The sequence below is a fragment of the Chrysoperla carnea genome, chromosome 4 (assembly GCF_905475395.1).
Source record: "Chrysoperla carnea chromosome 4, inChrCarn1.1, whole genome shotgun sequence".
Taxonomy (NCBI): Eukaryota; Metazoa; Arthropoda; class Insecta; order Neuroptera; family Chrysopidae; genus Chrysoperla; species Chrysoperla carnea.
In genome coordinates, this window is record NC_058340.1 from 69,750,994 (window position 1) to 69,776,764 (window position 25,771).

General features: G+C 30.0%; 1 protein-coding gene across 1 annotated transcript in view; it reads left to right on the forward strand.

The window, feature by feature from the left end:
- Positions 1-25,771, forward strand: part of LOC123298891 (hemicentin-2-like) — an 85,179-nt gene that overhangs the window by 44,897 nt on the left and 14,511 nt on the right. Inside the window, exon 4 of the mRNA XM_044880989.1 lies at positions 6,668-6,982. Within this exon, the coding sequence (XP_044736924.1) occupies positions 6,668-6,982 (315 nt within the window). The remainder of the gene's footprint in view (positions 1-6,667; positions 6,983-25,771) is intronic.

The following is a 25,771-nucleotide window of genomic DNA, read 5'->3' on the forward strand; positions in this document are numbered from 1 at the left end:
TCTCGTAACACGATGGCCATAATTTAAGAGCGTATTCGTGTGCTTTATGTACTTTTGTCTAATCAATAGTTAAGGTGCTGTGTACACTATTGAATTGAACCAATAAAGTAGAGCTATTGATGAGTATTGGTAAAATAAAATGATTATTAAAATTTTTATTCAAACTGCCCCCCCCCCGCTGCAACACATTAGTGCTCTTTTTATAATTGCATGCAGCTGAAGCCATCCTATTTTGAGCTCGCTCATCTCTGATCTGTGATTTATTTGAAAACACAAGCCTTTCCATATGTCCCCAAAGATAATAGTCAAAAAGAACTAAGTCTAGAAACCTTGGAGCCCAGCGATAGCCAAACTTTATTCATATTTGTGCCAGCAAAGTGCATATCACTCCTTAACTGTTAGGTTTTGGACAAAAACATGAGAGGCACTTTCGGCTTAAACTTAACAAAAGAATAAGCTCTTAATCTTTGGCCATCGAGTCAAAAGCACTCTGTATTTCAATTTTATTGAATTCCTAAGAACAGTCATTTCATTATTGAACTGCCATGCAATTCAATTTTCAAGATTTCCATGCAATTAAAAATTATTCTTAATTTTTGAACTTAAATGTCTGGCCATATATAATCTAAGAAGTCGCAACATTTAACAGATCTGGCTCCTGATGGGAATATATATAAGAGCCAGTCAATTATTTATGATGAAATGAAACACACAGATATAGCTCTTGTTGAGAGCTAACTAAATGTCTAACAGTTTATTGTTAAGCTCTCAATGTTGTTTTTGTTATTTTATAAATTCCATTCTTTTATTTATTTATATTTTCCATGTTCATATAATAATAATATAAAGTGGAAATATTGTTATTAGATATAAATAATTGAGATTGTGTATGTTTTTATTTCGGATCAGGTGTTTTTTTTAAGAAATTTGTAAAAAATGGTCGATGAAAATGGTCGTGTGTATGTATTTGGTGTTTTGAATATTTATTTTCATTACGCAAAAGTTAAGTTTTTCATCTTCAAACCGAAAAAATGAATTCGTGGTCGTTAGTTAACTCTCCGTCCGCGGTATGCTTAGGGTAGTGGATTCGATTCCCGCCGTTGCAACGAAATTAATTTAATTAATAGTTGTGATGAGCTGGTGTAGTGCATGGTATATGTATAAAGGAGGTGCACTCAGCCTTTGAAATTGAGGAGCTGATAAATGAAATTATCAGCGGAAAGGTGGTAAAACACATAGATGATATCACAATGAGCTCTATAGCCGAAGTGTATCCTTCGTGGACAGCCAATATAACCTTACTTAACCTAGTTAACTTATAAAACTTTTGGAAGTCATTAGACAATAGGGTTGCCTACAATCGAATAAAGGAAATGTTGCCAGGTTTTTCATGGCTATGATTCCTTGAGCCACCGTAGCGGAAAAACATTATCGGTTCATTATAATCTTTTAAAATTCAAGGCCAAGAAAACTAAATACTTGAACTAAAATAAAAAAACATTTCCATTGAATGACTGCTACTTTTTCCCAGATAATTAACTTGATGAAATAAAAGACCATCATCACATACAACCAGAAGCAATGAATAGAATATTCTATCACATAATCTATAGATTCGGTGAAGTTCTTCAAATTGATAGTTATTTTCTATGCTTGTCTGTTCAGAAAAAACTATAGAATAATTTATGTTTACAATAGAAAACGAATATTACTGCTACACTCAGGTCTATGTATTATTGTTCCAGAAATAATAAAAATGTGTTTTCAACACAACTCTGTGTGCCTGTTCAGTATTCTATTTGCTATTCAATGAATGAACGAATCCTATTCGAATGAACGGACCCCACCACCACATATTATTATTTCTATTATTACTACAATGCTATCAGCATGATTATTATTATTATTATTATTATTATTCTCGAAAATAAAAATGGACTACTTTTCTATAGTTATTACCTTTCTGTATTGTATGTCACAAAGTGGGGAAACTTTGAGAGTGATGAAATAATCCGAAAATGGTTCGGGACTCTTATCTTGACGTAATTTGCACAAAATAACAATAAGGAAAACTATTCTAAATTCCTGACAAGTTTTTTTGGCGATACCGGTAACTATTAAAAATTCCAGACAATTTTTCTGGCGTCGAAACACTACTTGAAAGTTAATGAAAAAATAGAAGCCATTTTTAACAATTTCATAAAAAATAGTGTGTGCATTTCATAGAAGAAGCATATTCCTGGACTCCTATAGTTACTAGCCGACGCGCCAAAAGTTATTCGGGAATGTATCACATCTTAAAAAACCACTAGGCATTAAAAATATGAAATTTGTTAGGTCTGTTTAAAATTCTGGTTCTACATCTCTTACAATCCCGAAAAGATCGTTTTTATTCAGATTTTTCGCTTAAATATAAACTCCAAAAAAAATTAAATAAACATTAACGATGTTAGGCCTTTAAGAGTAATCCACTTCGCTATGGATCCTCCACTTTCTCGAAAAAGTAGCACGGCCAATTCAGGGCCAGGAACGAGAATCTGGAAGTGAAACTTTTCGCTTGTCCAACTTCGCTAAATAGGCAATTTTTTACCCCAGTCAAAGGCAACACAAGGCACCCAGACGAGACCTACCACAGAAGCTGTTGCCGCTTCGCCGTCAGCGTAGAAATGAAATATTTGCGAAACAAAACGAGAGTGTGGTACGGAGTGCTGCACTTCGAATTACTTGGGCGAGAATACTCGGCAAATAGTTCGCGAGTGTCGTATGGGGTGTTAAGGTTCCAGTTGGAATTGAGTGTAATTTTGCATAGTGATATAAAGAAAAATCGGAATTTCTAGGTTAAAATTAATGAAATCAGTTTATTTATCAGTATCTAAGTCACTCGGCAAAGAGTTCGCGAGTGTGGTATGACGAATTAGAGTTCCAGTTGGAATTGAGTGTAATTTTGCATAGCGATAAAAAGAAAAATTTTAATTTCTTGGTTAAAACTAATGAAATCAGTTTATTTATCAGTAGATACCAAGTTCTTAACTGTCAACTTTTTCAGAATTTATGCTCAGACCAAGTCTTTACTCGCTCTTTTTTCCTAAAATATCTATGATTGCCACACCCTGTAAAGTTATTACCTCAATTGTACCACATAACTACTTTTGTATACAATATAACAATTTCTTTACCTCCCTTATCATATCGTATCTCGTTGATTACTCTTTTGTATATTTCCTTTTCTTATAAGTGATACTCATTGCTATCCTAAGTGACTGAAGTGAATGTGTATGGTTATTATCAAAATTTTTTTTTTTTTTTTTTTTTTGGTTTGGAATAATGGATAAATGTAATAAAAATTTGTTGTATTATTTATTACACGTTTTATCCATTTTTATCTGTATAATATAAGTAGAGTATTTGAACATAATATCATTTTTATAGTTTACAAACTATAGTAATTTTCATAAAGTATAGTTATTAAAATCGAAGAAAAATCCAAATTTTATGATGATCTTAAAGGAAAAATATTGTGAGAATTGAAAAAGTTTGTCTCGTTATTTCAGACAACTGTAAATATTACAATTTTGAAAAATTTTAAGAGTAACTATAATGAAATTTTCACAGTAATTGACAATAAATTAGTTCTAAAGTATTATTATTAGATAATCCAACATGAAAATTTTATCTTCTTTCAAATGACCGAGGAACAAAGAGGGTGCTTTGTACAAGTGAAATTTACAAAATTTAAAAAACCCCCAAGAAATGCGATTTAATTCTCGTAAACCAATTTTTGGAAACTTAGCTATAAAATATTCTCAATCAAGTCGGTTCGACCATTTGGGGACTACGATGCAACTGAGAAACACACAGACGCACAGATAAACACTTTAAACTTATAACACTCCTTCTTAAATCAATATCAAAGAGATGGTCAAGGACATCAGATGAGATGAAAAGGATACTTAGAAAGCTATCATTTTTTGGGACCAATTTTTGGAAATATTTTAATTTTAATTGAAATATTTGAGTTGACTTTGTTCTTTTGAATGATTGTTTTGAATTACTTAATTATTTTACCATTTCACTTTTCGAAATGAATTAAGCCAGGTTTATTTAACCATTCATTTCCATAGTAATTATTTAAATGTTAAAATTATATGTCATGCCTTTTCCAAACTGATTTGATTTTGAATATCATTGCCAAGTTTTTAGTTTTTGCGGGTATGTAAGCCTAAGCTCCCACTTGAAACAAAGCTAAGAACATTCTCCGTTAAATTACCATTCTCAAGACAGACAGACCCAGGTTTATTTGACCATCAATTCCAAACTGAATTGATTTTGAAGATAATCGCCAATTTTTTAGTTTTTGCGGGTATGTAACCCTAAGCTCGCACTTGAAACATGCCTAAGAACACTCTCCGTTAAATTACCCTTTCTCAAGACAGACAGACAAACACACAGACACACACACATAGCGATCAAACTGATAACACCCTCTTTTTTTAGTTAGTTAGGGGGCTAAAAATGATTAAATACAGACTTGAAATTTCGTGAGTGGCTTCTTTTTGACGAGTCTATCAAACTTCTCAACGATTTTTTAACTAACGAAAATATGTTTAGTGTATTCATTTTAAATGGTCCACCCTGTATCAATAAAAACTAAATAAACACGATACTACTTAACAAATTTACGTTTTATATTTTTGACATTTGGTAAATTTTATTAACTTTCCGTGATTTTTGTTGCATGTTACATGACTTATTTAAAAAGTACATTCCATTACTATCGTATCGTATAGGTATAGATATAGTTAAAAACAGTAAAACTGTAATAAATATCATGAAAACATACCTGAATGACAATAAAACATTTCAATTGTTTTTGCAGAAATTGAATTGTTTAATAATGTTATATACATATTTAAATGGACGTTCTGACATTCATTCTGGTACAAAAAATGTCGAAAAGTAGAACACAAGTATTTTAATTTAAATATGTCTAATAAACATGTCATTTATATGTTATTTAATATCTTTATATACAGAGTGTCAACTAGCTAAGTTGACTACGTATTGAAAACATTTTTATCAGGCGAGTGAAGCGAGCCTCTACTAGGTTAAAATGTAACTTTTTGGTGGTAAACTTTACAAAAAAAAATACAAAAGATTTAGACATGAAATGAAATGTTGTAGTTCCATATTTATGTCTAGATGTGTTATCAATCATTATTTTTAGAAAAAATTATATAAATAATAAATAATAAAAAACAAAAATATTTTTTATTTATTACATGTATGTATACAATCTATATATATGCAGAGACAGTGGCACCATCTGTGAGCTACATCTAATACTAATATATAATTGGCTACATTTAATATTAATTTTAATTGAGTGGCCATTCTTTCAAGTATTATAAAAAGTCACATAACATTACATAAACAATTATTTTTGCAGTTCTACAGTAGAATAACTTAAAAAATTAAGTGATACAAGAAATGAAAAAATTTTAATTGTAGTTATTATAATTTTAAAGTTATTCATTAATTAATTGTAATTTTAGCAATAAAATGCCACGACGTCGTACGGTGACGGGTCGTAAAGAGCGTGATCGTAATCGATCATTAATGCGTGATCATCGGAAACGACGAAAACAAGATCAAGATGATATTAATTTTAAAATGTATGCAGAAAATTTTGAGATTGCTCATAGATTTAAAATCAAAAATGAATTGAATATTGAAGTTTTAATAACATGAATCATGGTTTACAACCTGATGTTTTAAAGAAATTACCGTTTAATGAGGAACAATTTTAGAAATATCTATTTTATATGATACCATTCGCGAGCCATTACAAAGTTATACTTTTAGCTAGTTATAAGGTTTACGAAAAAAATGTACTCTTTATAAAAAACTCTGCTTTCAAAAATATTAACATTCAGCTATTGACTTTTGACAACGAATATACAGGCCGTCCACAACTTGAAGAAATTCGGTAGGAATGATAATGGTCGTTTAGAAATGTAGACCATTTTCAAGAAATAATAAGAGAAACGGTTCAAGAAGTCACTCCCGAGATATGTAGGAGTGTATTTAAAGCGAACGCGAAGGTGGATACGTTGAGACACAAAAGAACTGTAGTAATTGTAACGTAATCTATGAAAAATAAATATTCTGAATCAATTATTTTGTTATAAATGTTTCAAATTAGCAAATAAACATTTTAAGTAATAGTTTTAGTAGGATTTGCAAAATTTATTTTAAAAATGAATTGGTCAAAACATTCCCTTCGTTAACAATTTCCTAAGCAGTTACCTGCAGTTTGTTTTTGCCTCAACGTATCAACCTTCGGGTTCCATACCCGTAATTGTTCTTTTACAAAACTGTTGAATACGTGATCGCAGGAGAAATAAATTAAATACGATTAAAAATGATAAAAAAATAGCTCAATATAAGAATTGTTATTCAAAAATTTATGTGCGGCTTTATTATCGCGCATCCAACGTTACTCAACCGAACCGTACTTCATTCTCAGATGCAAAACGAATTTCATCCCCACCTAAATTCCATAACAGAAAAATATTCGAAATTCAGGCTTCAAAACATTACCAACTTTCGTATCATTATTTATTCCTTCCAAAATTTGTAATTCTGATTTTTCATTGTTTTGTTACAGAACCAATCACAGAAATACTCGGTGGTCCGGAACTATTCATCGATCAAGGATCAACAATAAATTTAACATGTATAGTGAAATTTGCACCGGAACCACCACCAGGTTTAACATGGTCACACAACATGCGACAAATTAATTTCGATTCACCACGTTCGGGTATCGGAGGCGGAGGTGGTATTAGTTTGGTAACTGAAAAGGGTACAGTGACTACCAGTCGACTATTAATACAGAAAGCAACACAAGCTGATTCGGGTATTTATACATGTACACCATCAAATGCAAATGAAGCCACTGTACGAGTACATATATTAAATGGTAAGTGAATACAGTGTCTTTATTAAATTTGTTAAATTTCTTTAACAGTTTTCTTCATTCATGAAGCTTTGGGTAAAATTTTATGCGCTTTTTGAAAGTTGTATTCCAGAAGTAAAAATATATTTAAAAAATTTATAATTACGAAACCCTGCGACTTTCGTAAAAGTAAATATATAGACAAAATATCATCTGTAAATCAAAAAAAATTTTTAACTGACATTTCAAAAAAACAATTTTTTTCAACAAAAGATAATATTGTTAGAAAAAAAAGGTAATGAACTTTATTTCAATAGTAAAAAATAATTAGATTTTTCTATGAGGTAACAAATAAATATATAAATTTTGTAAAATTAACAATAAATATTTATCAAAAATAAATAACATCGTTGAAAAAGACAATTGGTTTATTCGATTTATCCGGCCAACAAATATATAATTGAACAGAAATACGGATAACAAAAAATTGATAATAAAATGTGAAAATATATAACACAATTTCGGTTCTGTTTGCACAAAATAATGTGCAATACATTCATTTTCTTTTTAGAATGGATTTTTCAAGTACAGATCTAACACGTACAAAATTTCATGGCGCCTTTTTACAAATTTTCCAGTTTTAGTTTATCCAGTTATATCCCATCCATGTATGAATAGAAATCAGAAGTTAACAAAAATGAGAATCAGAAGTTATGTAACAAAGAATGATTTTTAAAAAAAATTTATTGACGTGGATAGGTTTTGATCCGACGGCCTTCCGCATGTGGATCGGCAACATTACACAAGAGACCATTATTTCATTGAGAATACTATTTCAAGATAATAAACTATTAAAAAAGTGGTCAGTTGGTTGGTCGGTGCCGGACCCTTGTTGTCAAGAACGCAAGATAAGATCGCATAGTTATCATAATCATATTTGTCTTGGATTTGTTTGAACGAATTTAAACACGATTGGCACTAAGATCGAAGCCACATTTATCTAACTTTGAGAAAATATTTTTCCATGCAACCGTTAACACGTCAGCACTCAACCGTTCGGTGATTTTTAGTCGTGTGATGGGAGATAAGTTCACGCATTCTGCAGTTATTGAATGATGTTTGAGAGTGAAAATTTTAGTGCAGAGATATAATCTAAATAATTTAATTCATTTTAATTAATTTCACCATATTTCTATTGTTAGTTTTTTTGATTTACTGAGTACGGCTTATGTTAAACTAACAAAAGTACACGAACGGCAACGAAAGTTTCCTAAGTTAATATTTTTTACTTACAACTTTACTCTCGTGATGAGAGAAATTTTCTCAATTTCTGAAGGACATGAAAAAAATATTTTTAAAACTGTAAATATATGGTGAACAAATTTGAGCAGACGAAAATAGCTAAAAATTATATAAAGATAGAAAAAGTGACAACCACATATACCATTTGAAAAATAAAACTTATTAATTGTTTTAAATCGAGCGTGAGCAAAATGCTCATAACTGGAGTTACGAATAATACTTACGGGTTAAGAATATACTGTACCCTAAAATGAAAACCATCCACCTCAATGCTCAAAAAAAAAGAAGCAAAGACCAATAATAATAATAAATATTTCTAAATGAAAATCCCATACACGTATAGAGTTAGTTTTTTCTTTTATGTTATAAAAATATTAACAATATAAAAATATATATAAACGAAATGTTTTATGAGTATATCGAGCATGTTTTGAGTAAAGGAGTGCAGTGCGGTACGCGGTTTGGTATGAAGTGAGTAGAATTGAGTATTGAAGCGCAATAAAAATTGAGATAACTGATTTATCACTTTTCAATGAAGAGAATGTATTTGAAGAATGAGAGAACTACTTGTTAACTAATATTGTATATACAGGATGTTCTTTTTTAAAGTTGACAATTGCTTGAAATTCGAAAAATAATTTTTATCGATAAAAATTTTATTATTAAGCTTGACCCAGGTTATCAGGCTCAATGAAAATCTCATTCTATTCCATACCTGGTAATAGCTAGATGAATACTTTAAGTTAAAAAGTAGTTATTAAAAAAGATATCATTTTTTGTTCGAAACATTTTTCCACAAACCATACAGTTTTGGGGAAAAACGGACTTAAAAGTTTTACCAAAAATGGCTTTGTCGTATTTCTTCTGCTAAATTTAGGCACTCTTCGAACAAAATTATTCCAATAAAAGTGGTTTACTTTTCTATAAAGACCATATTTGTTCAAATAGGGTATTATCGTTAGTCAAAAATAAATCATGAAATTTGAAAAAAATTAAAATTTATGTAAAAATAAACTTAAATATTCTGATTTCGAGTCATAAAAACACATTTTTCTTTTAAAATTTTTAAATTAAAAATCGTAATTTTTAAATTGTATATCACTTGACCTAAAACGCGGGTAAGTCCTGCTGTGATGTCATAGCGGTATGGATCATAGACCATCAGTTGGTTCAGTGTAGACAGCTGGGTATAATATACACATAGATAATAAGTATTTATATTCATTATAATCAGATCTATGAATAATATCTGTCAAACTTATTTGTGTTATTTCGTATAGTGATACCCATATTACGTCATCAAATTGGATGCCCACATTTTTGACAGTTTAAAAAAGGTTTAAAATTTAATTTAAGTTTTTGGCTTGGTGGCTTTTTATTAGCAAAATCAACGTTTTGAAGTACTTTTTCAAAAATAGTGGAATACCCTATTGAATGAAGAAACGCGCAAAAAGCTATTTATAGTCTTATTAAGGGTCACTTATAGGGCAGTATTTTTGCTATCAAATACTGCCTAAACTCTTCGTTTTTCAAAAAAAAAAAATGTTTTTATAAAGAACAACTTTCAAACTTAAAGTATTCGTCTAAAGATGGCCAGTTGTGAAGTAGAGTGAGGTTTTTATTGAACTGGAAAACTTAGATCGAAGACAATACCTTGGAACATGTGTACCGTTCAAACTAACATTTTTTGCTTGAAGCATTTTCCTCAATTTAACTTATTTTTTTGAGTTTGAAGCATATGTCAACATCAAAATTACACCCTGTATACGGACCATAATATTGTGTATCTTTATTTATTTTATTTTATTTTTATATCTATCTCATTTTATTTCTGGTCTATATATATTATTTTATAACATTTTTTAAACAAGATCCACTACTTACATTCATGAAATTCTAATGTCTGATCCACATACAACGTAAATTTAAATGGAATACGGAATCCTAGACTCGCACTTGAAACATATATAAGAACACTTTCCATTAAATTACATTTTCCTTTAAAGCATTTTGAAGATCGTCTCCAAGTTTTTTCGGGTATGGATACTTACTTAAATTACCTTTAAAACGAAACCAAAAAAATTAAAATCGGTTCATCCGTTTAGGAGCTACGATGTCAAAGACAGACACACATCGTGGTCGAAAATATAACACCCCCCTTTTTTAGTTCGGAGGCTAAAAAATAGTCAATTCTTTTAATGCCCTGATCATTCCATTGATAGAACATTGCTGTCTCTTTAAAATTTAAGTCTGCCATATTGACAGCTTGATAGGGTTAACAAAACAGCCCACACTTTCCAACAGCTCCATATGTTGCAGCCATTATTAAAATTGAGTAACTATCCTAACCAATATATAACGCTTTTAACTTCTGTATACGTATAGATGCTGCCCTAACATCCTTTTTAAAATCGTATATACCATTTATAAAATAAAAAATAAAAAAAACACATTCCGATAGCTATTTTATCGTATTTATAACATAACCGATGTAAATGGACTCTGGACCATTAGCTACCATAAAATATATACAGTCACTAATACACTAAACTGTTAACTTGGTAGTTCCAAACATGTATCGTGTACACGGTGAGTTATTTTAATCGACGTGTACAAATCTTTCTTAAAATAATTTTTGAACTCGTAAGTTCCACGAAACCTTGGATTTTTTAATCATTGAAACATGAATTTATGATCATAGCTATTTCAATTTCAATTAAAATATTTCCAAAAATTTTTCCCAAAAAATTATAGCTCTCTTAGTATCCTTTTCATCTCATCTGACGTCCTTGACCATCACTTTGATATTGATTTAAGAAGGAGTGTTGATAAGTTTAAAGTGTATATTTGTGCGTCTGTGTATTTTTCAGTGGCATCGTGGCCCCTAAACGGTTGAACCGACTCGATTGAGAACATTTTTAACTCCCGAACTAAAAAAAGGAGTGTTATTAGTTTGAAAACTATGCGTGTGTGTCTGTCTGAAGCATCGTAGCGCCTGAACGTATGAACCGTTTTTAATTTTTTTGGTTTCGTTTGAAAAGTAATTTACCGGAGAGTCTTCTTAGTTATCAAGTGCGAGCTTAGGATTCCGTACCCAAAAAATTTTGTAAATTTCACTTGTTAATTGTATATACTGGATGGTTTAACTGAAATGGCTCACCGTGTGATAAAAAAATATGAGATGCTACCATTATTGTGACACATATTCCCAGTCCACACGTACGAAGAGTATATCTTCCTTTGAATTATTATTATGGCCTTTGAAGAAAAAAAAACTATTTTATAACTGCTGACATTAAAAAAAAAATATTCATTTTTTTTGCTGGAGTTTTTTTTCTCTCTCTGATGTATTAATAAATCAATAATATTAATAATGAAAAATTGCTTTCTGGAATATCCTTTTTTCCTGGTAATATTACCACAATGATTATAGTATTAATAAACCTTTTCCCAGAAATATTACGGTATAAAAAAACATTCATTATGCAAATTGGAATAGATATTAATCCGGGACAGATTGGTGTAAGAATCAAAAAATTTAAATGTTTCTCAAAGTAGTATTATTTACTATTTTAAAGTAAATATTTACTAAATGTACTTTACTTTCAAAGCAATCAAATCATGCGCGCCGGGTTGATGTCCAAGGGGATGAGCTTGCACCACCCTATTTTGAAGGAAAACACACAGAACAAGATAAAAAGTTCATTGTTCTCCTTAACTTTTTTCCACCACAGCCGCATACGAAAAAATTACCATTAATTAAACGTACAGTGAATACGCTCAACTCGTCAATAAGACCACATCTCTGCTAAAGTTTTCCAGAAGTTTTTCTATTCTTTTTGTCAGAGGCAATTTTATGATCTTCATTTTGAACCATAAATTAAAGATTTCTGTAAAAATTTAAAATAATAAATAAATTTAAATAAATGCGTGGCCATGTTTTCTGATATACTCAATGAATTATGACTATTTTACACTAAACAAAATTGAAAACTGTGCGTATATTTTAGCTGTGTTAAGCAATCCCTTCGAGTGCTATGGAAGGGTGATAAGTGAAACCAAGAGAGTCAGAGACTATAAAGCTGTGGTTGTTACTTTTAAGTCCAGTGAAGCGGGCGGGTATCAAGCTAGTTTCAAATACATTGTACCAAATAAAATTAATTAAAATAAACATGAATGGATATAACAACACCGTTTTATATAAAATAAATAACATACAAAACAGGAAAAATAAATATTAATGAACATCAAATTAATAATATTAACAAAACAACACAACATAGAAACAGAAACAGAAAAAATGACATAAAACATTTATAAAAATAAGAAGAAAAAAAAAAAACATTAACACATAATAACAATCGCTAAACAACATAAAACCCAAAACATAAAAATACAAAATAATTCCTGTCATATCATCTGTCCTTCCATAATTTTTAATAAACGAATGGAAATAATAACAATACAAAGAGGGTAGTATTGTACCTTGTTGGTAGTGTACCTCGAATCGCACTTACTTTAAAGCAGAAATGGGCAAACGTGACTTAGAGAAGTCCCTCAGACTTCTGTAACTAACATACGAGTAAGACAGTGATAACCAAACCAGTGACAACCAAAACTATGAGTAAGACAGAGAGACAAAATTTTTTTCTACCTATCTCATTACTATTAGAGAAACTGAGATAGGTAGAAGAGTCATATGCCCATCTCGCTTCCTCCTCTATGAGATATGCGGACTTGGATAAAGAGACACACAATAAAGTTATAACAATGGTAACTTCGACCTAAAATAACTCGCACATGCCTGCTTTAAAGGCTACCTGCGAGATAAACTAAAATTTGCATTGTTCCCTTAAAGTTGACGGATTCTTCTCATTTGATCTCTGCAGAGAGGTAATGTTTACTATACCCCGGGGGGCAAGCATCTAGGACATTGATTATCTATGTGCTCTTGTTTTCGAGTCAATTAATAAAGTTCAGCGAAAATGTTTAATAAATATTTAAGGATGTACGAGCGCCAGGGCAATTTTGGATAAAAGTCTTGATTTTTTTATTAAATATGAAATTGGACTAAGTCTAAATCAATTCTGAAATTTTTTTGATATAGAAATATTGAAAAGGCTTGGAAATATTGAGGCTATATGATTCATCATTTTTTCAGCCAAATTTGAACGATAAAATAATAATAAAAAGCTCGATGATCTAGAAATTTTTTGTGATTTTTGGAAACTTTGTTAATCAAAAAATGTATTCATAAAGTTTTATTGAAATCCCTAGTATTCTTCAATCCTTACATATATGCTTAAAATTGTGATGATTCAAGGTACAATACACTCCCATAACCATATTCATATAATGAATAAATATATTATTATTAAAATAAATATTGTTGTCATTATTATGTACAAAGTAATTTTCTAATTAATCAAAATAAATAAATTAATATTAATAAAAATAAAAATAAAAAAAATACCTAAATATAAAATATAATTAAAGAATAATAGCTCATTGTATTTTTTTAATTCAGTTTAATGTTTTCTTGCATAAAAAACATATTGTTTTTTTTTAATAATAATCGTTTAATTTTAATATTTTTTTAAAGGAATAATTACCTACATAATATTGACCTAAAAATTTCAAAAATCATTAAACAATTGGATGGGTATTTTTTAAGATAACGTCAAAAATCGATCTGAGATATCGTTTTTCTCCGAATTTTTTTTTTTCGATTTTTTGAACCCCTTAAAAAACTAGTTAATATCTTATAAAAACCCCTTAATATCTTGTAAAAACGAAATAAAAATAAAAAGAAAATTGGATATTTCTATATCCAAAATTCTAGAAAGTGAGATAAAAAACTACCTAAAATATTAAGACAATCTTGTAGTTTATAATAATACCATAAAAATATAAGGTTGTCGTTGATATAACAACAAAATTTTAATTTAATTATGAGTTCATCGAAGATCCATCATTTGATGAATAGAGACGACTATAGTTAGAGTATTGATGATTGAAGAGAGGTATATATATTATCAATTTTATAAGCAGTACTTGAACATAATATATTATATATTTTTGTAGTTGCGTGGTATTGTAAAGCCAAAAATAACACATTATTTGACTACAAAGCATGTATTTGATTTTTATGTATGTACCGTGCAATAAACCAAAACTTTTTTATAATACCGTAAGGAAACAATTATCTTAAAGTTGGGTCACACTTAATGGAAAACAGTGTATAAACCAGTTCACATTTTTTGATCAAATGTGTTCATATCTAATTTAAGGATGTTTAAATCATTATGCTTGTTGATCACTGTATATATATTAAATATTAAATATTCATAATTTTTACCAACCCTTTGTGGCAAGTTCATTTTATTAAAAGATAATTGTTAATGAAATTTTGCACATAATTAATTTATAGCGCGTTTGAAAGGTGTTTAAAAAGAAATAATGAATTATTTATTAAATTTGTTTTAAAACAAACTTTTTTTTTTCAATTGAATGAACCACATCATTCACTTCTTTTTAATATCCATATTTGGTTTTGTAGGTTAATTGTTTTGCTAACTTTTTCAAAACAAGAAATATCTTCATCAGAAAATTCTTTTGTTTTCTCTCACAATGGCATTACCAGTAGACAGAGGGTACAAAATTCTAGCCCAAAAATCTTTTCCACTGTAGGAAAAGGTAACCGAGATTCCGAAATTTTAAACCCATTTTTTTAAGCGCTGTTTATACATGGTAAGAAATCCATCGCCGTTTAGTACAATGTTGGTATGGTATAGAGACAGATACTATAATGTTCTATGTTAGCATGAGTAATATTACAGGATTGAATCCGGCTATCCACCAGTAGTATTGTGCGTATCGCCAACCAGTATATGGACCTGCATTGACTCGCCCGCCATGACTATTGCTAATGTTACTATTTCCTCAATACAGTATACGGCATGGCGTTCACAACGATATAGCATGGCCTTCACACCGATATATTCTTTTCTGCACATGTTGAGGTTATATCCTATCATTCATGAGAAAGTATTGACGAGAAAATATCTACGAACACTCTTACTCAGAAATTAACGTAAAAGAGGTATTACATTTTCCAGCCCATAAACCGTCAAAGATATGTTGAAATTTCAATTGGAATTTGCGGGCCGATTACAAGAACTTTTTCCTGTACTAAGAATGTTAAAAATTACTTTGAAATCGGAGATTTGTTTAGGAATTACAAAGCTGGACACAGTTATCAGCTCTATTGCACTTTTTTTTTAATGAATCCATTAAATTTTTTATAATTTATGCATAAACATAAACCAATCCTTTATACATAAATCCATAATACTAAAATAATGTATCGTGAAACAAGTGCAATAAGGTATCAATTACATACGCAAGTTGTCAAACAATTGAGGTCTTGAAAGAATCGAGTGCTTAACGGATTCGAACATGTTGAACCCACTATTTTATAGTGATGTAGGGCTAGTTCTCTTTTTCTGCACGATTTTCCGTACAGTGATACATGATTTGTTTTTCTGCACAGTGCGGTAAAACAGTACTGATTGCATGAATCAAGAAAAACTATTGAAAACTATTCAAAAAAACACACAAATGCTTTTATTGTATTTAAACAAAAACTCTAATTTAAAATTTAAATTTACTACCAACATAACAACAATACCATACACTAACTACATACTATAAAACCATAGATATAGTCAAAAAAAAAAAATTTATGTATCTATTCTCTACAAAACATACACAAACATTACATAAACAAATATATTATGTAATAATAATACCAACATTATAAAATAAAATAGTTTTTAAAATTGTGTGTGACTTAAACTATTTTATACCCTATAAATGTTATACCAAAAAACATTTACTATTTTAGGGTTGGTAAATGATTATAATGTATTTAAGCATACTATTTATATTTATATACAAGGCTGTTTAATGTAAATTGCGAATAGAAGGCGGTAATAAATATAAAACCAGTTTATTTTTTGTAATTATTTCAATTAACCAAGTCAAAAGCCTATGTAGATAAACTGGTCTTTAAACGTGAAGAGCAGCTCCTGTTCTGAAAATTGGCCATCCTTTTTACACGTCGACATTACATGTAGAACCTTCTTTCACGCACGTTTACTTCGAAAAACAACGATTTAATGATTGTTTTTTTGGAAGTATGTACCTTATCGTTCATATATCATACGGGGGCTGAGAGGCTAGGCCAGAAAAACCTGTAACAATTTTTTTTGTAACAAATATTTATGTCTATGGTAACAAAATATAGTGTAACAACGACACATATGTAATAATAATTATAGCTGTACAATTAATTGATTCTGATATTTGGTAACTTCTGATTCTTGTTCATACATGGCGTTTTATATAAAATTTTCAAGGCATGATCATAAAAGTGATTTCTTTTATAATAATAATTATAAAGAAAATGGCTGTTTTCGTTACTTGATAAATGTAAACTTGAAAAAAAATTATTAAATATGAATTTTATAACCATTTCTTCATTGTCCTTGTTATTCAATAATACATAATTTATAACAAAAGGAACATAGTTCCTTCCGAGTGTCCCACGACATCTCTCGTTCTTATCTTTTTTGTTTTGGTTACGCAATAAAACGGGAATGTACGTAATTGTTTAAAGAAAAAGACCGTTTCCTAGGACGAAAAATTCTAAAACTACACAGTAACATATTACTTCAACAAAGCCTCGTTCGACCACTGACAAGGTGATGGCGCGATCGACCACGGACCAATAACATTGAGTTTACACCACATAAGCGCTTGTGTACGTAAAGAGTGAAGTATCATGACATTGTTTTACCGTGAGATTTCAACTGTGGATCTTATTACCCTCTGGGCTTTATTTTTTGAATCGGATTTAAATTATACACTTTTAGTTTTGTAAAGGCCAGTTTTTTGTAATTCCCGACCCATTTTTTTATCTAGAAACTAGTCTATAATGACCATAATTATAAAGACTACACAAATTTTTAATTAATTGTAAATGATTTCAAAAAATGTAATTCCGCTAGCTCTATAGTTAAAATATAAATTGCGACAAAAATTTAAATTGCGACAATTACTAAGTATAGTAAGTGAGAGTGGTAATTTATTTTACACAAAATTATTTCATTTAAATAAAGTGAGAGAAACTCATTTAATTCTAATTATCATCAAAGTCAAGGTCATTCTTACTCCAGTGTCAACATTAATTTACAAATATGTAAAATAGATGCTAAATAAAGTAACCCTAATCAAAATTCTTAACGCATATTTAACTTGAATGAATTAACCAAAATTATAGTGTATTTATTGTATGATAAGAAATAGTTCTTTTTGTCGAAAAGGAGAGGTTTTTTTTTAGAAAATAATGTTTTATCCGTGTTTTCTGAAACTGAAAAATATGAGTCTTACTGCATTCTATTGGCGACTATTAATATTATTATTTATTTTTATTGGGAGGAACTAACTGCCTTACCGACACTGAAACACTAAAGCTAGGTTTTGGTAGATGGCGTTGTACAGTGACACACGTTTAATATGCAGGGGTTTTATTGGTGAAAAATCAATTTAGCTAGGTTTTATTTTAAGAAAACGTCATTTTCGGAAACAGATCCAACGATTTTCATAAAATTTAGTATGCGGGGAATTTCGGGTGCGAAAAATTGATCTAGCGAAGTTTTATCTAAAATAAATATGGAGCAAAGCTTGGTCATCCAGATACTAAACACTAACTTGATGTTGATATTAAACAGAGGAGGATTTCCATAAGGCAAAGTAGGCACGTGCCTGCAGTAGCGAGGTTACAAAGGGGCATTGTAAAATTAATTGTGAAAGTGTACAAAAAATCATCCCGTTGATATTGACATTTGTACAGTTATTCAAATGTATGACAGTGTAATTGATAGAATTTCTGCAGCAAGAGAAAACATGATTTCTTGATTATCTGATAGGTAAACATTCAGAGTGATAGAATATCTAGTAAAATTATAGACAGGCATGTAGTGAAGATTTTCAAAATAGAAAAAGTATGTCAGTAACGACGTATTTAGGTGATTTCGAAAAAGGTTTTTTTGATCCGTCTACGTTCTTATTTAAGAACGATAACTTAATTTGCTGCCGGAGAATGGGATTTTACTGGTTCTAGAAAAAATTAAAAACTTGCAACTACAGGACTTTAGACTTTTAAAACTACCTACGGGCATAAAATTTTTTAACCCAACTCTGATGTTGAATTCAATTACATATAATTGTTTTTAATTAACTAATAAAATAGTTAAACTACTAAATTTAATATATTCATGCGGTATATTTAATATATATTAAAAAAAAAAAACTAACTAAATATAATAAACCAACAAATATTATGGTTTTAACATAAATATTTGAATTTTATGTTAATAAAAACATTTTAACATATAAATTTGTTTGATAAAAATATATATAGATATGTTTTAATAAAATTAACATAATTATTAACAACTATTTAGTGTGGTTTGTTTGTACAACTATAAATGATAAAATTAGTTTTAGTTTATTAAAAAATATTAGCAGAAACATTTTAATTGAAAAAAAAATTTAAAGGCTTTGTATTAATGATTCTGTTCTGGTCAGTTTCAAAGTTTTCATTAATTTAATTTTTTTATAATTGATAGATGAATTCCTAGCTTGGAAATGGAGCGCGACGAGTGAGATGTAGTTCGATAGAAATGTTAACGGTCGTTTAAAAATGAAGACCATTTTGAACAGATAATAAGGGAAACGGTGCAAGAAATCACTTTCGAGATATGTAGGAATGTATTTAAACAATTTTGTAAAAGAGCAAATGGAACACAAAGGTGGATACATTGAGGCACAAACAAACTTAAGATAACTGTTTAGAAATGAATTACGAACGAAGGGAATGTTTTGACCACTTCAATTTTAAATTAAATTTTGTAAATCCTTCTTATAAAACACGTTAGGTACTTTGTAGATAAAGTAATTTTGTTTTAAAAAATACAAAGATCGTGTCCATTTAACGGTTGCGTAAATAGTTTTTGAAATATTACCTTAATTTTTGCACGAAAAGATGTTTCGGAGTGATTTTGGATCTTGTAAAAAGTTTGCATATCGTCAAATGGGCAGTGAGACAAATTTTCATTTTTGTTTAACATCAAGTTTTTGAAATATTCGTTAAGAAAATCCCAGAAATTTTATTGGATCGGATTTGATAAAAATTTATCCAGAAAATGATTTTAACCAAAATCGAAGGAAAAAAATGTTTTTTTAGACATACCTAGAGGTTACAAGTAATTTTCGTATTTAATAAAATACGAAAACTAAACTTTTGCACGTAAAGATGTTTCGGAGTGATTCTGAATCTTGTAAAAAATTTGCATATCGTCAAATGGACAATCAGACAAATTTTCATTTTTGTTGAACATCAAGTTTTTTAAATATTCGTTAAGAAAATCCCAGAAATTGGATTGGATCGGATTTGGTAAAATTTTATCCAGAAAATGATCTTAACCAAAATCGAAGAAAAAAAATGTTTTTATAGACATACCTAGAGGTTACAAGTAATTTTCGTATTTAATAAAATACCAATGGCCCTGATTGTCCCATTCTGGAACCACGCTTGGTATAAAGTATAATTATAACAAGTGAAAACAAACAATTGACTGAGTTAATTGTTGAAATACCATGCATAGTCAGTGTTGATTTCTTTATCACATTACACATACAAACATGTGATACATACATAACTGATAATCAAGTATAGTACATATTATAAAATTTCCGCCTAATTGGCAACATTAATTAATTTCCAACAAAAGTTGTTTATTTTTTTATAAGGAACATTTTTTAAATTTAAACTTTTGTCTCTAACGGTTTACAAGATTGGTCCCTCGGACCCAAGACCTAATTGACCTATTATGCTCATTTACGAACTCGACCTCACTTTTTACATCCTGAGTACGCTGTAAAAATTTCAGCTCGATATCTTTTTTCGTTTTTGAGCTATCGTGTCCACAGACGGAGGAACGGACGGACAACCGGAAATGGACTAATTAGGTGATTCTATGAACACTTATAGCAAAATTTTGTGCGTAGCATCAATATTTTTAAGCGTTACAAACTTGGGACTAAACTTAATATACTATGTATATTTCATATATACATGGTATAAAAACGGACATACTTCAAGCACATAATTATACATCATTTTTAAAACTTGGTTGAACAAATTATATTAAAGCATTGTTTACACTTCACAAATTATAATTTTTATTTCGCCTTTCAGGGTCAGAAAGTTAACTAGCTTTATATGGGCCACTAAGTTACTAGACCATAATAATATACAAAACCTAAAATAATGTTTGTCACATGAATTATATCACATACAATGAATTATAACAGTTAGCGTAAACTTTTAATAGCTGTTTATATATTCTCGCCATATATAGTTTTGGTTTTACAAAACATTCATTATTACAAAACAAACCATTTAGAGAGAAACAATTAAAGATTATTTTCTTCTGAAAATAATTAAAGATTAATTATATTTTTAGTGAGAGGGTTTTAGTAGGAAAATTATTAAGGATAGGAAATTATTCAAAAGTAAAACGATCATTATTTAAGCATTAGGCAAAGGTTGTATGAAAAAACTATTAATATAAAATAAAATATAATTTTCTTAATATACAAGGTGTCTATGCTAAGTTGGGTATGGGTATGGGCATGAGTATGGAGGTTAGCGGGCCATGCTCGAGGATCGCGCCTCGAAACAATGGTTCAAAGCACCTAGCCAAGTAGACCCTTGTACTCTATCCCCGCTACGCTTTTCAGTGGCTATTATAACCAACTGATGTACTGAAAACCAGGATTTGCCTAGCGCTGAGTTTCCTAATTTCTTCTGGTTCGACTATGGCCGGACCAAACCATTTCCTTCGCTGCTGTGTGAGCACCGGGCAGTAACAGAGAAAGTGGATCGATGTTTCTTCTGAATTTTCTCCGCATCTGTCACACGCGGGAGATTGTCTTTTTCCAATCTGATGTTGGAACTTGTTCAGGTTATCATGCCCTGTGAGTAACGCTACGATCACTCTAATATCAGCTCTGTTTAGTTTCAAGATCTCCTCGGCTCTGTTACCGAGCGAGTTTCCTTCACCCAACAGGCTTTTGGCGATTCGCCCTCCTTCGTAGCTACCTTTAATTGTTGGTTTTCAGACTCTTGGTATCTCCTAATCTGTTAAGACCTTCTTGGTATGGCATCCTCGCAAGCTTTTCTTGAGTGGGTGCCATGGTGTTTCCCAGTTTGGCCAGCTTGTCTGCTCTCTCATTACCGTTCCAACCAGAGTGTCCGGGGATCCAGGTAATATTGACTTTATTGTTCCTCGCCAGGTTGTTTAGACTGTTTTTAGTCTCCTTGACGAGTCGAGATGACACTGTACACTTGGATAGCGCTTTGAGTGCAGCTTGACTGTCTGTGCAGATACTAATCACATCATCCTTCAAATTGGCCAATTGGAGGTGGTCAGCACATCTCATGATGGCTACCAGCTCTGCCTATGCTAAGTTGGGTACATGTGAAAAATTATTTTATTATAAAGGCTAAATTCCACTGAGGCAACATTGGGCGACATGTCGCTCGATATTTGTTGCCAAGTGTTGTTTATTGTAGACGTGCGACAACGTAACACAAAATTCAATTAAATGTCGCATTCGAACTTGTTGGCATTATATGATTATTGATGGATCTATAATCATCATTTTGAACCATAAATTAAAGAATTTTGTAAATATTTAAAATAATAAATGTCAAACAAATCATGGCCAACTTTTCTGATATACTCAATGAATTATGACAATTTTACAATTAACAAAATTGGAAAATGTGTATATCTAGAGAGGGGGAAAGCTATAAAGCGGTCGTTTATTACTTTTAAGCCCCGTGAAGCGGGCGGGTATCAATCTAGTTAAGTATAAATATGGTAAAGATTTATGCATAAATTATATATTTTATTCACTTTATGTATGTTATGATAATAATAAAATCACATTTTGCACACAAAACATTTTGTTTGTGCTTTATGGGAGACTGTTGTGTCTTGGAAACAAAATTTGTGATTTGTGGGCTGGGATAGTGCATAGGCATTAGCATGAAGAGGTGATCCTTTAAAAATGTTTTTAAAGTTCTAGGGAGTAACATGATAGAAGGTATGTGAATGAATCATTACAAACCCTACAAGTTTCTTTTACAAGATGCCTGTGCTAGGAGAGAAATATGTCAAGGTATACTAAGTTAAGTCCCAAGTCGTAAACGCTTAAAAATATTGATGCTACGAATAAAATTTTGGTATAGGTGTTCATAAAATCACCTTATTAGTCCATTTTCAAACTCAAAACGAAAAGAGATATCAATCTGAAATTTTTAAAGCATGCTCAGGACGTGAAAAGCGAGATCGAGTTCGTAATTGAACAATAAAAGTTAAGGTCTTGGGTCCGTAGGATCCATCTTGTAAACCCTTAGAGATTTTATATTTAAACAAAAGTTTAAATGTAAAAAAAGTTCCTTAAGAATCTTAGTAAGGTTTAAAAAGCAAATTTTTTTATACTTTTTGCACATATAAGTTTTTTTCTTTTTTACTTGAAAATAAATACTCGCATAATGAGCATAATGGTTCTCTCGGCTGCTTGACCCTTGGTAAGTCTTCACGTAGTTACTTTCACATAAGGATGGATACACCAAGGATACATTTACATAAAGGTACATCACTTTTCCCTACTCATTCTTATATACATATATTCTAAAATGAATACTACATACTACAAACATTTTACGTTAGTCTTACTAACTGCTTCTATCATCCACTAAAACCACAATGGCATAGAATTCAAGTGTTTTGTGCTATATAACGTATAACGTTAAGTTCATATTACGTTATTAGTCAAGTCACCAACCACAAAATTGTATATACATTATGCCATCTTTACTTTGTTCATGTTAATTATAATACTACATGGTTGTGCAAGAAAATCTCGTTATATACAAAATGTATCGGAAATAGTCGTGGATGTTCTGAGCCTTCGCAAAAATGTCCCTAACAAAGCTATAAGACACACAATCTAGCTATCCATAAAACTGACATCACAGCAGAAAATAATAACCGAAGATTAATGGCTTTAAAAAAAAATACAATAAAATTAAATTAAATTAACCTTTGTTATTAAAAAAAAATCGAATTTTTTTAACTTTATGACGTCATCAGAATCAAAAAAATTTAATTTTGCTCTATCACATTCAAATTTTATCCAATTTTGACAAACAAAGTATATAATCCTAGAAAATTTGGGTCATACTTTTCAAATTTGTATTCAAAATTAACCTAGCTCTAATAGGTTTCAAGAATGTGGAGTCCTAGTTCCGGAATTAAGCATATTAGTGATAGCTAGCGAAAAACTGACATCACAGCAAAAAAGAATGATCCAAAATTAGCGGATTTCAAAAAAAATTCCATTATGATCGGATCAAATATGCCTGTGTTATCAAAAAAATCAAATTTTTATACTTTATGACGTCATCAGAATCCAAAAAATTTAATTTTGCTGTATCACATTCAAATTTTATCGAATTTTGGTAAACCAGGTATATAATCCTATTAAATTTGGGTCATACTTTTCAAATTTTTCATCAGAATTAACCTTGTTCTAATAGGTTTTAAGAATTTGGAGTCCTGGTCCCGAAATTAAGCACATAAGTGATAGCTAACGAAAAATTGGCATTACAGATGAAAAGAATGACCCAGAATTAGTGGGTTTCAAAAAAGATTCCAATAAAATCGTAACAAATTTGATGGACGATTCGCTTTGGGTCGTAATTTTTTACCAATTTTGACAAATCATGTTTTCCATTGATTTACAATCGAAACTTGTAAATTATTCGGTAATTTTGCCTTCATATTCTGTAACAATCTGTAAAAGTTCAACTTCATGCAACAGACAAAATATGTTGCTTTTATTATTATATATGTTTAAGCTCACTAAAAGAAAAACATTTTCGCTCTGAGAAAATGTATGCACATAGAGCATAGTGGTTATAACTAGATTGCATGAAATCCATATAAGAGTATGCATATGTAATCCTTCAAGCTTTGAATAATTAAATATAGTTCAAACAAATTTTATATTGAGTGTGCTTATAAAACTTTCAAAGAAAATTGTAGAAATTTAATTATCAAATTCGAAAATAAACTATAAAGAGATGAAAATAAACAATTAACTAAGTTACTTGTTGAAATACCCTGTATGATGATGATCATACGATTTATTTAGCCAGAAAAACGTTCTGGTCCCGGAATTAAGCACATTAGTGATACCTAGCTAAAAACTGACATCTCAGCAAAAAAGAATGACCCAAAATTAGTGGGTTTCAAAAAAAATTCCAATAAGATTGGATCAAATTTGCCTTTGTTATCAAAAAAGTCGAATTTTTAACTTTGTGACGTCATCAGAATCCAAAAAATTTAATTTTGCTCTATCACATCCAAATTTAATCTAATTTTGATAAACCAGGTATGTAATCCTACTAAATTTGGGCCATACTTTTCAAATTTTTGATCAGAATTAACCTAGCTCTAATAGGTTTTAAGAATGTAGAGTCCTGGTCCCGGAATTAAGCACATTAGTGATAGCTAGCGAAAAACTGACATCACAGTAAAAAAGAATGACCCAAATTTAGTAGGTTTCAAAAAAAATTCTATTAAGATCGGATCAAATTTGATTGTGTTATCAAAAAAGTCGAATTTTTAAACTTTATAACTCTATCGTAGAATTTTTAAACTTTATAGCTCTATCGTAACCAAATTTTATCTAATTCTGATAAACTAGGTATGTAATTCTACTAAATTTGGGTCATACTAATATCAAATTTTCTATCCAAAATAATCTTGCTCTAATAGGTTTCAAGAAAGGTGGAAACCTGATTCCAGAACTAAGCACTTAAGTGATAACTAACCAAAAATAAACATCACAGATGACAAAAATGGCCCAAAATAAGTGTGTTTCAAAAAAAATTCCAATAAAATCTGATGTGACTGTGTTATTAAAAAAATCGTTTGTTTTTTTTTTTTTGAAAAAACGACGAAATAACTTTTTCATAGTTTCCCGAATATTACTTCCCGTTACGACTACATTTTGTTTTTTAACCACCCAATATACAATTATTACAATATTACTTTTTAATTTATTCATAATAGAAATGTCCATGTTTACTATTTAATGATTCTTCTTTTTGTGCCTCTTTACAAATGAACTAAAGCACCATCATTGACTTTCATGAATACGTCATAAAAGCCATTTACGATTCTGTATAATGTTTATTTAAAAAAATAAATAAATAAACATAAGACTACTCCTTTATTTCGGAATTTAAAATAATAAATTAAAAAAATTATGTGTTTACTCTTGTTCTCTATTGGGAATTCGTAC